General features: G+C 43.1%; 1 protein-coding gene across 3 annotated transcripts in view; it reads right to left on the reverse strand.

Annotated features, from left to right (window-relative positions):
* Positions 1–18835, reverse strand: part of gli3 (GLI family zinc finger 3) — a 119015-nt gene that overhangs the window by 54658 nt on the left and 45522 nt on the right. For all 3 annotated transcript variants that reach the window (XM_061712984.1, XM_061712985.1, XM_061712983.1), the window contains exon 4: positions 1410–1515. In XM_061712984.1, coding sequence (XP_061568968.1) covers positions 1410–1515 — 106 coding nt within the window. The remainder of the gene's footprint in view (positions 1–1409; positions 1516–18835) is intronic.

The raw sequence follows: 18835 nt of genomic DNA on the forward strand, positions 1-18835 counted from the left end.
TATGCTTAATGGTTTGGATAAATAGCCCTTAAGTAGCGTGGCAGAGCACCACCGTGTCTCCGGTGACAGCAAACCCAGCGCGCAGATAACTCCTGTCCGGACAGAGTGACTGAAGACGTAGGCGCCGCGTAACTTCTCCCCCTTAATTCAATTCCCTGGCTCAGCGTTGTCCCTCTATCCCCCTCCTCATTTCCTTCCCTCCCCCTCCCTGACCTGTGCTTCACGTCGCACCAAAGCGCTCCTGATGGATAACAAGCCCGGCTGTTTGTTTGAGCCCGTGTTGCCTGCGCGTGTTCGCCCCATTATCTCCGCATAAGCTAAATGCTAAATTATATTTGCCATTTTGTTTGCTGTGACATCGGGCATCAATCACCTCCTTTTTTCTTTTTCCCTTTTTCCCTCTCCTACCTCTGCTGCAGCCCCCTGAGCAGGAGACGGGAGGTTGAGAGGTGGGGTGGGCCGGAGGTGGAGGGGGTGACATAAAAAATTCATTACGCTTAGTGGCACATCAGCAAGGGAGAGATATGAGTCCTAGAGGAGGAGAAGAGGGGAGTTGATAATGATGAAGAATATCAAACATAATGCGGCCCAAGTAGCTGCCCAATCCAATTTGTCCTCGTCGCGCGGTGATCGCTTCCTCCGTGTCTGCGGATAGGAAACAAGCGGTGCAAGGACGATGAGGTGCCTCCTCACCGTGCTCGCTGTTTGGATGCTAGGAATACAAATTATGGAGGGAATGAATGAGAAAAGAGGAGAGGAAGCTGAATAAAAGTCAGGATTGAAAGTGCTTTGAAGTTCTTTGCTGACCTGGCCAGCACCACCAGAGCTTCTCCGGGGAGGCACGAGACCGCCATAATAAGAGTTACCCTGCTTAGATTAACTAACCGCTCCGTCTAATAGGGAATGACACTATGTTTTTACCTGACTTCATATTTGATAGACTGAACACTGGTGTGCCTGGCTGAGGTGGGGAGGTTGGCTGCGTACAGTCGGGAGCAGCCATCTGTGTCTGTCAGAGATGGGCTGGATGTCTGAGGAGGCATCACTTCCTCCTCTTGACAGGGCTTGATCACTGCTCTTAGGAGGATTGCGCGCTCCCAGGCTCCCTTCGCCGTGCTCTCATTTTCATGTCTCTGACACATGTTCATTTGCGTGTCTCTGACACGCGGATCATGTTGCGCACGTCAAGGGCCACGGCCTTTGATCCTGAAAGGCAAAAAGAGGCGCCCCGGCACCCATGGGGGGGGTGTGGGGGTGCGGGGAGGTGTTCCACGCCCACGGGCGGAAAGGGGTTTTTCGGGGCTTGATTTGTATCGCCAAACGCGGTTGTGATCAGCAATATTTCACTTGTGAGGCTGTGCTGGAGTGCTGGAGTGCTGGAGTGCGTGTGACCGGTTTGAGAGACTTACACGTGGAGAGGGGGCACCGGGGAGGGGTCGTAGATGTAGCGTCCCTGGGTGTGTCGGTCGTCTATCGGCACAGGAGGATGGAAGGAAGGGAAGAACTGTGGAGGAGCTGCGTAGAAACAGGGAGAAAGAAGAGACACATATATTTTTGTCTTGACATATTTTTCACGTGAATTAATTCCCTCCTTGGCTAATCTAAATGGCAGCGACATAATGAAAGGCAGTGGACGATGGCTATCTTTCAGCGGACCCACCCAAAAGAGACCTCATTAAACACACTGAGCTCCAATCGGAACTGCTCCGAAATATTCGCCGAGGAAGTCTTTGCAGATAGAGCTCAAATTTAACAATGATAAATAACCAAAAGAAAAGCAGCCAAATGGCACATTTCTCACCGTGCCAAGCATAATGCGGTTCAGAACAAAGGATAACATCTAGGTCCGACCAAAGGAACGTACGAAAACGGAAACGAAAACATCCTTTTCCATTTAAGTGTGTTGTCACAACTGCTAGAGGATCCAGAACCTTCTCTTTTTTTCTCCCCTCCAGATAAAACATTACAGCATTTGCATAATACATCCTCCCAAGCTTGTCTCTATTTTTTGCCCCATGAAGTTGAAACTGCTTCCGCCACACTGTGTGCAATCGTCTTCTAACCACAACTGCACCCCATGCCATCAAACTAGAAAAGTGGAGACTGCATGTTGGGACCAAGCATTCAGCGATGGACATGTTAAAACAAGCAAAACGTGAGCGGGAATTGAGTGTATGTGCAGCCTACACAAGTTATGAAACTAACATGGCGAGAAAGATAATTGCACACAAGTGAATCACCTCTGAATTCACATGTCACTGCGAAAACACGTGTCTCTTTATTGCTATTCCTGAGACCGTTGCCAATTTGTCTCTCACGATCCTGAGGCGAAGTATGTGTCAACATCTGCATTACTTCACGCAGCAAGTCTGAGGCTGCTAGCTATGTGTTTTTACTTCGTCTTCTTTTCTTTTTTTTTTTCCTTCTTTTTTTTTTTTTTTTGCTTGTAAACATTGGAGCCAAGAGGGCAGATGGCCAAGCACTGGGGTGCCAAACAGCTCCACAAGTGTCGGGCCATGACAAATGCAGCTGCATCGCCGGGCAGCACAGCAGGTGTTGATCCCGGTCTGCTTACCTCATCATTCATTCATTCGTTGGGATCGTTATTGCCAGTTTGGGCCAAAACAGCTACAATTAAGAGGTGAGCCGGTTTCCTCCGGCACCAGAATGTGAGCTTTAAGAGGGACCGAGATAAACAGGTGTTTCCATAAAAATCCTTGGAAAGTAAAAAAAAAAGTGGCCCGTGTTAAACCTATAGGGCTTGAAAAACATCACTTGTTACGAAAATAATTTAGTCTTTTTGTCTAATTTAAATTGTAAAGGTTCACAATTTCTTAAAAAGGTAATAAAGTTGGTTCATATGTGGATAAAAGGTTTCAAACCTTTATTGTAGCCACAGATTTGGAGCAAATTATGATTTAAACTACACATGTGAGGCGCTCCCTTGAGCTGACTTATTTCAAAATCACCTACTTGAATGCAAAATGAATGACTTGTAAATTATAAGCAGACTGAATTTTGTTAACATTTTAAAGGCAGCTCAAAAAGGGTTTTGCATATGTGAATATGCAAAAAAAATCTACTCTCTGGAAAAAGCAGCCAAAGTAACTTTGGACCAGGACAGGAGTGCAAAGGGGCACGTCACACATTTAAAACAATGAAACTTCACAGACATGGTGAAAAAACACAAGAAAGCCATGAGGGAAAGTGACTTTAACCTCCGCACATACTTGCTTCACGCTGACTGTGAGGCAGTGGAGCTGCACTCACATGCATGACCTGCACATGGAGCACCTTTACCTAACCCCAACCGCTTGAGAGTGGAGGTTAGACAAGCTCCGCTTTCCCCCACAGTCTGCAGCCAGAGTCTCCTGATAATATCAGCAAAGTCCTTGTACTTTCCCGGCTCAGTTCTGTAACAACTGACCCAGTGGTTTCCTGCACAATGTTGGAACCAGGCATTAAAGACATAATGAGAAAAATATGCAGATGAACCCTGAGATCTAATTTGCTGAAATAATTTGGACTCTAAAGATGTACACTTTAATAGTACTCTGAACCCCCTTGGGTGCTATACTTCCTGTTTAGGATCTGAGTGATGAAATCTAAGACCATGTGAAGTGTCATGTTTGTACATCTCATGGGGCTTTTTCTGCAAAAACATCAAGGGGGGAAGAATTCATAACATACAATCCTCTTTCTCTGGCCCCTTATTATCAACGCTGAAGCCATAAAAGTCAGGCTAGCTTAAGTATAGTTCCACGTATGTATCATGCAAAAACCTCCCGTCTTATACCTTATTTGGTGCACTTGTAAAGGAATGTTAAATCTTTTCTCTTAAATAACCTGTCCTTCAAACGTTAAGGCCCCATTTTTTTTAACACCTCAATGACTTGAGTATTTTTGGCAAATATTTAAAAGCTCGCCTTAGAGCAAAAGACAAAATTACGCAGATGTTTTCACAAGGTGCAGTAATCCCCTTGAGTATTCAGCTGACTACTCCAACGTGACAAATTGCCGGACTCTCTGGCATGTATGATGCACATCCAGACAGACAACCATTAAGTTCACTACGATAACTTGCACACCCGCGGTTTCACAGTCTCTTCAGTTGATGCATCAGAAAATGGGATGCCTGGTGATGACTTTTATTGGTACATATTGTGGAAAAGGTCTAGGGGGACTAGGGTTTGGTGAGTTTTGCTGTTATTTACGTCATCAATGTTCCCATTTATACCCTGTTATATCACTTGCAGCCAACGCTGAAGCTCGTAAGGGTCTGTGTTATAAGTTCAATAAGTGAAAACAAAACTTAGGCAACTTTTAGAAAGTATGCGAGAGTTTTTACCCCGCGCTCGCAATAACAGAGATAAGTGGTAAAAGCCTCCCTCATACAGCTCTGGCAAGTATCTGACCACTCTGACTCGGTCTGTTTGATAGTTTTCTCCTGATGACTCTGTTTTTTTGGCTTAGCCTGCGCCGGCTGATTCCAGAGCTGCCGAGGGAGGGAGGGATGGGGGATGCTGGGATGGTAGACAAGGGCAGAATCTGATCTGTCTTCTCTCCACAGATTCACTCCTGGGCATTCGGCCCTTGGCTGTCAGAGTCGGAAATGAACTTTCGGGCTCGCAACGGCTCCATGTGTTGCGTACGAGCTCGATGCGAGTTAAGAAAAAAAAAAGTTCATGTTCTCTAATCTTACTCATCCCCAGCCACATAGCAGGAACTTTACTCCAACCTCTGTCATGTTGAGTGATTCTGAATAACTACAGAGATTCCGAACCGTGAAATCATTTTAAAGACTTCAAACATTCACCCCCTTGCAACATACACCTTCTTTCCCACATCCGCCACTCCTCATTGAATTACCCAGATCCCCTTTTGTTTATGTCTCTGGAGATAATCACTCAGCACAGCCCAGTGCATAGACCGGACCCTTTTTCCTATAGTCCTTCATCACTCTTTCCCCTCCCTTTTCTCCCTCCCTTTCTGCCGCTGCCCATGACTTAGCCGCACCGCAAACCATTCCACTGAGGTTTATTTAAATCCAACTCTGAAGTTTACTTTGCCATGGCCCTGTCTAAATAGAGCCTGCCACCTCTTTCACACCAGCACACTTCTCCATTAGTAAGGCAAACAGCCTCTTGTCACCAGAGGGAATGTATACAGTCACAAACAGCAGACAGCAGAGGAAAGTGGGGGAGAGCCTCCATCCTGCAATCCATCTCCAGCGTTTCCTGTAGGGACTCCTCACTGTTTACTCCACGACTAAATTGCCCCTGCTCGTCTAAAAATTCTGGGGCGTTTTCATGCTCTAATACAGAATACAGCTGGAAGGCACGCAGGAAGCAAAAAAAACACACACACGTCAAAGATTTTACCTCCGCATCATGGTTGCACACCACCACAACAAAGGTCACTATTGCGGACACAAAAAATAAAATCATATCAGCCAATCCAACGCCGGGAACAGTAACACTCTACGTTACATTAACGTAAAAATTCCAATCCTGTAACTTTTGCACAGACTCATATCCGGCACTTTACAAACCTCATTGTACATTTCTGTCTATACTTTTTACCTATCCTAAGTTCCTAAGTCACTTTTGTACAGACTCACCCGGCACTTTAAAACCTCATTTTGTACATTTCCGGTCTACATTTTATTTTACTGTTTATACTTTTTATTGTTTATACATTTCATTTTATTTTATCTCTTATATATTTGTTTTTATATTTGTATTGTGTTGCACCAATCCCCATAACAAATTCCTCGTGTGAAAACTTGGCAATAAACCCTTTTCTGATTCTGATTTCTGATTTCTGATGTCACGAGGAGTCAAAGTTGGAAAACATTTTATTTAGAAACCCTTCTCAAACATATAATGACACCAATGAAACTTTTTAGAGCAGCCTTTCTTTTTTTCTTCTTTTTCTTCTATGTTTTACAAGAAAGGATGGAAGCTATTAAGACATGATAACAAATGGGTCTTAATGAAAGGGCAATTAGAAGCAAACTTTGACCAAGCTCATTAATTCTAATTCAACATAAACTCACCGTGCTCAGGACCAAAAGCCAGCTTCCCCTTCATTAAAGAGAGGATGGTAATTGCCTTGTCCTTTATTGGATGCTTGAATCATTTCAAAAGAAGGGGGGAGGATAAAGCCTAAAGCACATCGGTTGCAAAGTCCTTATTGGTTAATCTCCTTTCCTAATAGGAGCGTTGCCACAAAGGATCTTCGCATTGCTTTGGAGTACATGTGATGTGATACTTGCAGAGAATTTGAGGCTGTCACTCCCGATTCTCTTTCGGGTCTTGATAATACAAACACTTTCTTTTTCTTTGCCTTTTGTTGTCAAGTCAGCACCGTGAGTTTATTGTCTTGACGGTTAAACCTGAGCTCCTCCTCTCCTCTGGTGAGGGTTCACTGACTCTGCTCTAACTGAGTGTCACCCAGAGCCGAGGACGAAACTCTCCTCCATAAACACTGCACTTCTCATTGACGCTCCGCTGCGAGAGCACAAAGAGCCAGTGACAGATTGTCATAAGTGACTAAGGCGGAGTGAGAAAAGGGCTGCCGGGGCCTGCTCCAGAGGTTTGTGAATTGCTAATGTGGAACATATGAAGCCTGTGCCGAGGCTGCGACTGCCAGATTTCATTATGCCACCTCTCTCTCCCCTCTCGTGATCTCACTGCTTCGGCATGCTTGTCTGCAGCGAGGCTCGTGGTTTTACGCCCGCAACTTTGCAACAGTTTGCAGAGAGTGCGTTGAAGACGCTCAGGACTTTGTTTGCATGTTTGAAAGTGTGCAACGCTTGTCACTCCTTACTGGAAGTGGAAGCCACTCCTTTAGTCCTCACTGCTAAAACATGCAGCCATGAGATATTGAAATCAGTGTGTGCGTGCGTGCGTGCGTGCGTGCGTGCGTGCGTGCATGCGTGCGTGCGTGCGTGCGTGCGTGTGTGCGTGTGTGTTTCTTCCCTCATTGTCTCATATGAATGATTTGAAAGTCTCAAAGGTTGAATGAAAGGTGTTCAGGTAGTCTTTTCAGTTGTTGGAGTAATTATTTCAGGTGTTGGCTCTCTAGTTTCCCCCTCATCATTCATGTGTGTAAATCATTCATTACATCACAATTTATTCATAAAGCACTCCCCTCATCTGTATAATTTTTTGTTCGAAACAGTCCAAACCCATCTGACGAAAGTGAATTTTTGGGCAAATTTTGTATTTTTAAAAAAAAAATTTTAATTTCTTTTACCGGTATGTTCAATCTTTTTCTAAAGCCCAACTTCAAAACCCAAGTTGATCCACCTTCGTGGAAACAAGATGATGAACGGATGAGAAAAATAAATACATGAGGTGTTTTGGCTGCAGAAAAACCTTGGAAATGTTGCCCGATAGAGAATATCCATCGGCTCTTGTCAACAGACCAAATGGCATCACTGGATGTGACGTAGTCCGTCAATCTAAAGTCATCAAAATCTAGATGTAGCTGTCTGTAACGCTTATCTATTACATATCATTGGAATCATCATCCGCCGCCTTCATCCTCTAACTATTATCGCGGCAGCGGCAGCGGCAATAGCGATAATTCGTCTAAGACTAAAGATGTTCTTGTCTATGTCCAAAGACAAGATCTTTTCTTTGTTTTGAAGAGAAGTCTTGCAGGACGAGATACGGAGAGTTTCGTACATGTGGCAAGAAAACTTGGAGGGTAATGTTCACAAAAAGAAAAACACTGTTCAATGGAAACACTGGGCATCCACCTACAGAGGTGCAAGGATGCATAAGGAACTGTCCCGTTGAAAAGTCTTTATTTATTACTGTGCAACTTTTATCCTATATAGGTTGATATTGGAAGTACATACGTATTTCGCTCTACAGCACCACCGTCTGATGACACCAAAAAGCATAGTTCACTTTTCACAACCAGTTAACGAAAACCAGCCTGGTTCATATTTTCTATTTTGACCTATTTTGGAATTTGATTCCTTTAGATTTGTAGTATTATAAAGAAGCGCTCCTCCCATGGCTCTTCATAAAACATAAAACTAATTCGAACCAGCTCTGAAGATTCATTAGTGAGCGCTTGGTCAAAGGAAATGTTTTCTTCTAGACTATTTTCAAACAAATGAGAACTCCATCATCTATGGTTACATAATGGCAAAACTGAACCACAGCTGCTCATAAAAAAAAAACCCTATGAAGAAAATTACTAAAAAAAAAAGAAAAATCAGGGGAATTTTCTCCTGTACGTACATGTCATATCTGCCAGCGAGGATGACGGTGAGCATTTAGTATGTGTCTGAACCATGTGACGACATGACTTTTGATCTTGCTTTCCTCCAGAAATGTGACACGGAGCCTGTGATCGCTATCAGGCTGGCGGGAGACGGAGATGAAGAGACTCTCGACAGACTACCAGTAGATGTAGTTTGCAAGCTGCCTCCCTTGTGACGGCAAATTCCCCCTCTGATCAACCCCTTCCCAGCCCGCCTCTCACCATGTTTGCTTACACTGAGACCTCAAGCTGTTTGGACATGTAAATAACACTTTCCGAGACTGTTTAGCTAAGCTCAATGGGAGTTGCTGTTGACTTTTGGAGCGCTTTGCTTAATTACAGGTCCCAGATTGTTTCAGGTCTAATGGCCTAATTACTGCTGTATAAATTAGCCTAATGTTCACGCTGTGCAGAGCTTTCTCTACTGTATTGCAATACAGGAAGATAAAAACAAGGCTTTATCCAGCAAAGATGCAATACGGAGAAAGAGAGGGAGGGAAGCGAGCAGAGAGGTTAAATAACAGAAGAATCTTAAACATTCGCTTGCCAGTCTCGCTGCCATTCATCATATACGCCAGGCTGGCAGATCACACTCTGCCCTTCCTCTGTAAATCAATAGCTTTTTTTTTCCCCTCTTCCGCTCTGTTTTCCTCTGCCTTTGCTTTTTCTGTCTCTCTCTCCACATCAGTTGAGATCACACCCTTAAACACAAACAGACTCTCTGTTGGTTAGAAGTAATTAGCGTGGGGTAGGGAAAAAGAAGAAGAAGAAGAAAAGAAGCAGTAGAAGAGAGGAAACGAATGGTAAAAAGAGAAACAACAGGAGGTTTTGCTCGAGAATACATTCCATCGCTACTCGTCGTCACAAGTAATTTGTTTGTCAAGGCTGAACAAGACGGTTGCTGCACAACCTTCCTCTTCGCGGTTCTACAAGTCTATGCATATTTGCCCCGGGAGTTGCTGTCAAGGATATTATCCCTTTGTGCCAATATTTACAAAGTTAAGCACTTAATCATTTTCTTTCCCCCTCCAAAACACTTAATATTTTTGATTTTGGAGGGGTTTTACCGATGTAAATCCACAGTAAAAGAGGTATCCATCTGCAGGACGTGCAAGACACTTAGGCATTCCAGCATCTGCAAGACATTTCCCAAGTCAGTCTTAACAAATTGTGCACAAGGCTTTCTTACTAAAGAGTGGAGCGAAGCACGCATACCACTCATCCAGGGGCCCCCAGCACCATCCAACCCCCAGCTAGGCTCTGTTTTTCTTCTCTCCGCCTGTATCCCCCATATGGATCAGGGAGTGAAGGTTATTTGGGAGGGCCTCTGCGGAGCGCCAATCTATCTCCTGCATTTGCAGAATTTTCCCCCAGATTGTGATAAACCGGGGAGCAGAACAAAGAGCTGCGTGCAGGCCCCTCTCCCTTCACTCGTGCACCCTCAGCGCCCCAGCACACCCCTCCAGCCTCCTCTCCCCCACCCAGCTATGGAAAGATGCATAAGTTTAGTGGCTGAAAGTCGGCGCTGCACATCTCCGTCCTCCTATCTTTATCGCTCACATCTGCCTAGCTCCTTTTCCTCAAACTGTGATAACTTTAAGTCAGACGGGGGGTTGATTTATTTCTAAGGCCCATTCATCAGGAATACTACTAAATTTAAAGCCACTTCAGGGTTTGATCTTTGTTCTTTTAAATCTTTAATTAGGGACTGTGGTCAGTTTAAAATGTAGAGCGCAGAGCCTAAAATCTGTAGGCCCCAAATAACCCTTGACAGTATATCTTCTCTTTGGGACCCTACACAAGAGATGCTAAACCTCAATGTTGATGTGTTTACAGTTATTGGAATTCCGGTGCTGCCGCATCAGACTTCCAAAATCAATCTGCCGTTGTTCTCGCAGACATTTTTCAATCTTCACTAATAGAGGTAATCCATCACACGCAGGATTTCACCATCGCTGTGTTTTTTTTTTGCTTAAAGACTGTATAATTACTCGGGTATGTAGTTGAAAGAAGGGTTTCATTTAACGAGAAAAGGTCTCCATTGTGGCGTCTCGCGGTGAAACTCACGAGAGGATGAGCTGCAGAAAAGAAGCCTATTGTTCATCAGTGTGGAAGCAAAACTTGATGAAGAAGTATTTCCATTCTGATTGATCACTTTTATACGACGGAGTATTAGGGCCAAACTAAGACAAAAAAAATGGAAATTACGAGAATAAAGTCGTAATATTACGAGAATTAAGTCGTAAAGTTACGAGAATAAAGTCGTAATTTATGAGAACTCTGAGCAGTCTTCTCCCTGTGTTAAAATGAGGAATATTGAGCATCTTGTGAAGTTATATTTTGGTATCGGTTTCACAAATAAGGAAATACTTCACCTTTTGGCACATCAGCATGGAATTATTATCAGTATAAGGACTTTAAAGCGATTGTGTCTATTTTGAAGAAGGAACTACGGAAGAGTATTGGGCCAGGCAGGAGAAAAATACAAGTTGAAATGCTGAGGAAAAAAGGCGAAATTTTGACTTTATTCACGACATTACGACTTTTTTCTCGAAGTGCACAATAAAAAAAAATCTTCCACTCTCAAATTTTTTTTCTCTTGCATGGCCCTAATACTCTTCCGTAGAATAAAGTCATAATGTTGTGAGAATAAAGTCGTAATATTTCGAGAATAAAGTAATATTTTGAGAATAAAGTCGTAATATTTTGAGAATAAAGTCGTAATATTAAATATATTATATATATATTATAAATATAATTTCACAAGATGCTCAATGTTCCTCATTTTAACACAGGGAGAAGATGCTCTTCCTGTTAGAGTTCTCATAAATTAACACTTTATTCTCATAAATTACCACTTTTTTTTTGTAATGTTACGACTTTATTCTCGTAATGTTACGACTTTTTTCTCGTAATATTACGACTTTATTCTCGTAATGTTACGACTTTTTTCTCGTAATATTACGACTTTATTCTCGTAATGTTACGACTTTTTTCTCGTAATATTATGACTTTATTCTCGTAATGTTACGACTTTATTCTCGTAATATTACGACTTTTTTCCCGTAATTTTACGACTTTATTCTCGTAATTTCCAAATTTTTTTTGTCTTAGTTTGGCCCTAATACTCCGTCGTACTTTTAAGCAAGTCATAAACCTCTGCAAAGTGTTTTGAAAAGCAGTGGGACCTGATGACTAGAAGGTGAGTTCAACCCTTTAATGTGTTATACAATCACCCCCGTCCTCTAAGTCTGTTTGTCTATTTCCGGCTGTGTCTTTGTAGACATTAGACAGTCTGTTCAAACCTCAAGAGGTGTACGGCTATTGTTTGGACTAATGGAAAAAGCTGTGTATCACAGAGTGAAGATTGGTGTCATAACAATCAGACAAATGGCAGTTGGGCTCTGACACTCTTTAGACCCTTTTAGATCTCACGAGTACCCCTGCATCTGTAACTCTGATCCCTCCTCTTATTTTCATCTTTGTGCTGCTTGCACTAATGTCACCTTCACCTCTCTTTCACCCTCTTTCTCACTCTCATTCTTTTAGTTAATCCCGCTCTGTCTATCTTCCTTTTCTTTCTTTTTGCCCCTCTCATTATTCGTGGCACATACGCCTGATCTCTCCCCTTTCCCTCCTTTGCAACATCCCAAAACAAGGACAAAGTTGTAATCCGTTTACTGCACCCCTGTCAACAGATTCCACCCAAATAATCCTGAAAGACTTACAAGCGGGCCTAGGTACTGTCAGGGGACGGGGAGGAAGTGAGAGGCAGGATGCACAGGGGGATGGGTAAGCAGGAGCGGTACGGAGGGAAGAGTCGGAGGAACATCGAGGGGGGAGTGTGGCGGTGCAGATGGAGGGGAACTTGTGTAACGGTGATTTGAGTCTTTGTCAAGCAGGTGGTGCCCAGGGGTTCCCTCGGCCCGGGCAGGGAGACAAACTGAGGCCCGTGTAAACTTTAAAGAGGATTAACCCTGCCGGAGCGCTTTAATGAGACCTGAAAGTGCCGGGCACCGGAGAGCCCCACTGATTGAGCCGCCATCGAGTGGGATCCCAGCGGCCGCTCGGCCCAGTGGCCCAGCAGCGCTGCTGCAGCCCTGTGGCTTACAGCTGCCCGCTCACATGAGCCACATCAAAGCGGCCCGCCTGGGAGAGCCTGGAAATCGGGGGGGGTGGAGAGGAGGTGGGGGGTACGGGAGGGAGCATGTGAGTGCAGAAGAGGTGGGAGGGGGGGGGGGGAGAGAAGTGTGGCTGGATGGAGGAATCCCTTATCTTCTCCTGAGAGGATGCTGCTCTGTGGTGCAAGATTGTCTGGAGCTGCCACCTGTCCCAGGCATCTTTGAAGGCAACACTAAAGCCTCTGATGGGCCTGACCTCCTTGAGCTCCCATTCTTTTATGTCTTTCTTCATTTTCTGCCTTGTTACACCCCCCCCCTCCTCCTTCTCCTTCTACTCCACTCTCTCTTACTCTTCTTCCTCTTCTTACCCCTCTGTGTCTCCTTTCGCTCATTGCCGTGTTGCCCTCTTCCTCTTTTCCTCTTTTCTCCGGCAAATATCTAACGTTTCGCCGGGCCGCTGGAAACATTTTAATTACACTGTGTTCATCAGCCTCGCTCCTCTGTGTTGAACAATAAGTACTTGTGACCCTCCAGAGACAAGAGCCAGATACGGGTTGTTGGCTGTAGGGATGAGGGTGCTTATCTTTACCACTATGTGAGAGGAATGCAAATACGGAGAGGAGCGATGAGATTTGGATACAAGAGAAAAACACACATGTGGAAAGGCATGAAGAAGTTGATTCTCCCGCAGCACACAGAGGTGATTATCCTGCTGGAGACTAACAGGGTAACTTAAGGAAAAGAGAAAAAGCTAAAGATATTGTGGCTTTAACCAGATAGCTGAGGAGAAGCCCCCGCGAGCTTTGAGTCTTCTTGTTTCAGCGCTTGATGGTATTGTTGCAAAGCAGGGTTTCGCTGCAGTGCGTTCTCTTTTTGGATGGACCAGATAAAACAAATCTTCATTTTAAGCCTTCACATCAACAAAATCCTATTGTTACTTGCCTCTGCAACTTGACTGATTAACCATTCGTGCTTACAAGTAAGTTAAACATAGTGACGGACGTTGGTGCTGAGAAATGCTGAGTATTCCTTCTGAGTGTCTTCAGTTCTCTGGAAATTCTTCTTAATTCTACTAAGCCCTTTCACATTTAATCTTGTCATTGTTAATAAGGACTGCCATTATTCTTGAGATATTCAGTTCACACTCATAAGCCTTGTGGTAATAGCAGCGCATGACCTTAAGATGGTATGAGAGTGCATTCGCGAACTACTTCAAACTCTTCTTAACCCTCTTAAATCATCAAGCACTACAAAGGAGCACGAGCATGTGAGAATATTGCCTATCTTACAGCATGAGATGCCTCTAATAAGCTGTATAAAAGGGGATCATCTGATTATCCCTGGTGCGCTGGACCAAGGGGCCACAGCAGCGCACAGGCCCGTGTTGTTCTTTCTTGATGAAAGGAGGTGGATGGAAGCGATCCCTCTCCATTGCCTGCAGTGTGCCCCAGGCTTCTCTGTGCCGGCACACCGCTGGGGGACTGCGCTGAGCCACCACACTCAAAAAGCCAATATTGAAACAATCACAAAGACAACACTTACCCTTGAAACAGGCACGTGTCCTCTCACCCCAGGCTTCCCTCTCCCCTCCCCGGTTCATTGGGGGGGGGGAGGGTGTTTGAACCTGTTTCCCAGCCAGTTGTCACATTTAAAACCAAGAAGAGACTGAGAAGTTGAGTTCTCTGAATGCAAATTCGCAAAGAACCCACTTACACCCAGTGGTGGACAGTAACGGAGTAAATTTACTTGAGTACTGTACTTAAGTACATATCCAGAGGATTTGTACTTTACTTGAGTATTAGATTTCTTTGGTACTTTGGTACTATTACTCTTACTTGAATACATTTCCAAGACAAATATTTTTACTTTTACTCGAGTAAATTTCTAGGAAGGCTGAAAAGTACTCGTTACTTTCAGGTCTGCTCTTTTTTCTTCTTCCCTAGAATCCTATTGGACACAAGCTGTTTTTGTCAAAGGAGGAGACCTATCACAGTGCACGCTCTCCACTGGGATGTACGTAAAGCGGAAATACGTCAAGCCTCCTCAAAACGATACCGCCAAAGTAGCCTGCGTCTGTCAAGACAGAGCCGCAACAATTAATTTAGAAAAAATATAGTAATTTACTGATGTGGAAAATAGGAATTTACTCTTACTCTTACTTTTACTTAAAGTAAATTTAAAAGCATTTACTTTTGGATACTTAAGTACCTTTACAGGGTTTATACAGCAATCCTTATGTTAAATTTAATACCAATTTAATACCTTTTTCACTACCTTCAGATTTTTTTAAAAAACTGTCACAACATTAAGTGTTAATCACGGACCTTTTAACATTAATACATATTTTGAACTATAGAACACTATACAGAACAGATTTATAGACTCATTGATGTTGACCAGATGTTTCACATTTATTTCACTTTGTGAATGACAATAAAATAGACTGATTAAAATGTAAAAGGTAAAAAATAATACCAATTAAAAAAAAAATAATACCAATTTAAAAAAAAAAGAATACCTCTGACAGTGAATTTAACACTTTTAATGGCCTTAAATTTGGCAATTTTAATTTATCACTTTTTAATACTTTTTAAAACCCTGCGGAAACCCTGCTTTAAAAGCAAGTACTTTTTTACTCGTACTCAAGTAATATTTTGACTGAGCTACTTTTACTTGTAACGGAGTAAATTTTGACCAGTAGTATTTGTACTCTTACTCAAGTACTGGGGTCGAGTACTCTGTCCACCTCTGCTTACACCTTTTCTAACTGTTGCTGTTTTTTTTTTTTGCGAGCCATATGAACTCTGTGACCGAGTGCTGTCATTAACCGTAGAGTCTAAAGTTAGTTGTTGTGTGAATCGCATTCAGTTTGGCGACAGTGAGCTCATTCAGATCCGTGGTCAGCTGAATTTTGATATCGAGTCAGACTAAACGACGCCGGGGCAACGGCTCGCGTGAGATCTACCCGGCACAGCAGTTAAGAGTACAACCTCTGACATTAGACACCTATACCAGGCGTGACACACTATAAAATGCTTGGCAGATTTTACACCTCTGCTCAGTGCTCCAGGTAACTTTCTCAGCCCGTTTTGGCTCGTATGAGCCACGTGGCGGACGTAGGACGCCAACTTTGACGACCTCTACCTCGGCCGGGTCGATTTTTGAGATCAGTGAAGGACAGCGAGGCTTTGGTGTGGGGGATTAGAGGCGCTGGCAGAAAGATATGAGCTGCATCTGTTAAGGAGCTAAACTGAGCTGATAGGCAGTTATCACAGTTTGAAGACACGTAATGTGCCTGGTTTGTCTCTATCAGTGATGTGGCAGCAGTAAAACACACTTGAGTCGTTTCAGCTTCCAAAATACTAGTCGCCTTTCTTTCATTAACCATTCTCTGTGGTGTTTCAGTGTTTAAGTCCCTCCATGGATGTATATAATAAAGCAAAGAGGGGCAAAAGGAAGCACTTTAAAGGGGGAGGATTGTCTTGGAAGACACCAAGATGCTTCGCCAGCAAGTGGGCTCACTGTTGCTGCAGGACCGCTGACCGGCTACACATCGCACAATGTAAACAGATGTTAGCACCGTGCGTCCCATTCACACTTCCAAACAATTAAGACTTTAAAAAAGACTTTTTTTTCTAATTAATCCTCATCACAATCCTTTCTACTTATCCCACAGCAAAGCCCCATGTATTAGCGTCGTGGTAAGAAGGATATGGACTCTTATCTTGTGTTTGCCCAAGAAAAGCAGCTAAGACTCCGGCATTGCCACGATTAGCTAGTGCCAACAATAGGAGTGATGTTTCCTTGGTGCCGCGTCTTTTCTGCACCGAAGTGGGTGTAAAAACCAGAGTAAACACAGTCTTAGGCCAAGGACGTAAGAGGAGTGGGAGACCACAAGTCGCAGTGAATAGCAGAGATTTACCCGGAGCATAGACCCCAGAGGATAAACCCCCCTTTTGCTCTCTTCTCATTTCTCAACTCCCACACCTCCCAGAGCTTTGCCGACATGCTAACGACCCAGCGGCCAGGTGTAGGGAGGCTGCAGGTGCCGTCGCATTTAGGCACATTAAGCACTGACACACACCAGTGCTAAGAGTAATCGGATTTACCTGGCTGTCTGCTGCGTGGCGTGCTGCTCTGTGCAAGCACAGCACAATGGCTTACTGCCCCCTCTCCATCACACACGCACACACCTGGGATGAATTTGGAAGGTGACAAAGCCTTCATAGAGACTGGCTGGTGGAGTAACGGCTGTGTGCACGTGTGTGTGTTCAATTGTGTACGGAACCAGAACAGGAGCCATTGGTCTTTTCACACCTTGTGGTGCCGGAGTGGTGACAGATGCTCCAGACCTCTGGTTCAAAGCAGCCGAGTGAGGCGGGGGGGGGGGCGCGCAGGTTTAAGGGGGTCTATTTCGTTTTGCTGACCCTCAGACGGCCAAAACTCATGGGGATTGAGTTCTGGTACTGGGTTCAATCAGACAGAATGGGACTGTCGCCTTCAGGGACACCCCATGTCCTCAACACCTGGGGCCAGGAGGAGGTGTTTTTACACAGCAATGCTCTCATCTCAGATCATAAGTCTTCCTGAGCACAAGAGAGATCAGAGAAGTAAGAGCGAAACATCAATGAAAACATCAATGGCTGTTCAGAGGTTGTGATTTTAAGGTGAAATGTGGCTATATTTCATTTATAGTGCTGTTACCTTACTTCTCATTAAAGCACTTTACCCGGTGTGCCATTAAGACATATATATATATATATATATATATATATATATATATATATATATATATATATATATATATATATATATATATATATATATATATATATATATATATATATATATATATATATGTATATAAAGCCCTGCACATTTTTATCTCTAATTACTTTTTGTTTTTTGTTTTTTTAATTCCATTATACATCCCCCAGGTCGAAGATGTCATTGTTTGGTTGCTTGTTGTATTTCTTGTTGTATTTATATTTGCTGTTTTATACACAACATTCAGTTCACAGTTATATAAACGTAACCCCTGGGTTTATACTACAGAGCTTATTCTCTTTCCATTTCCAACAGCCCCCAAACATTTTTAAGTTGCAAATGTCTTTGCTAGTTAAAGACTATCAATAATTTGTACCTGGAGCTAGGACAGGGATTATCATGACCAATCAAATTCACTAAAACGGCTGCTGTTTAACAAATCTGAACCATTATAATGTCTATCCAGCATAATCTGAATGGTAAGAATTGAGCTTTATGCAATAGTAACTTGCAAGTTTTTTATCCCGGGAGGTGGTTCTTCATAGCAGTGATATGGCGCACTCCATTCATCCCAAAATGGAACGTGAAATGATTGTCAACAGCCAAATTGACTGGGTTCCAGGTGCAAAATCAGAAGAACATTTGCAAATGTTGGACTTGCTATCGCCACTGCTACTTATGCTAATTTATAACAATGCTGCATGCTGCATTTAATGCATACAATTAGCTTAGCAACACGTCCACTGATAAATAGTAGTGTATGTCTGACTTAATGTGTATTAACTAGGGATGCAAATTATCGATTATTTCATTAATTGACAGTTGATAACCTTATCGATCGATCATCGATTAGTTGATAAGCGGCGTTTTTCCCCCATCTGAGATACAAACATAATTTTTTTTCCTTATATAAAATACAAAGGACATTTTAATGTATTCCTTAATCAAATATTTATTTGATACAAAAGTAACAAAAAGACATTTTTGTACCACAAGGAATATAATATAAAGTGCACTTCAAGGCTATTAGTAGTAGCAGCAGCCATAATAGTGTCATTTGTGTCAAGCAAATTTTAAGTTCTATTTACGTTTTAAGTTAGAGTTTTGGCAGTGTTCAAAATAAAATTATGAGACCTGCTGTATTGGAGCACATTTTATTTTAGTTAAAACTGTAGCGGGGACAGAAGTTTAGAGAAACCTATGTATGTACCGGGTGAAGGCTGATTTATGGTTCCGCGTTACAACAATGCAGAGCCTACGTAGGCTACGGCGTAGGCTCTGCGTCGATTTAAGGCGGAACCATAATTAAGGCTTTAGGGGAGCATATCGGAGAACAACCAGAAGAATATAGAGTGGATTAAAAATAAAAGTTAAGCACTGAGCTACATGTGTCTCCCGTCTGGGCCATTGCAGACTCATTGCCTGAGCATGATGTTACTAAAACCAAACATATCCGCCGTCTCTTTCTTCTAACTTTATGTGCGCGGCGCAACGCGTTGTGTCGCATTAAATGTGGTCCGGGCGTAATACCAGCTGGTGAAATTAAACGAAAAAAATAAATAAATAAATAGATTAATTGTAATCGTTAATTTTAATCGGGTAATTTCATAACGGCAATTAATCGAAAATCGAATAATTGTTAACATCCCTAGTATTAACAAACT

Source organism: Cololabis saira, chromosome 22 (genome assembly GCF_033807715.1).
Source record: "Cololabis saira isolate AMF1-May2022 chromosome 22, fColSai1.1, whole genome shotgun sequence".
Lineage (NCBI taxonomy): Eukaryota > Metazoa > Chordata > Actinopteri > Beloniformes > Belonidae > Cololabis > Cololabis saira.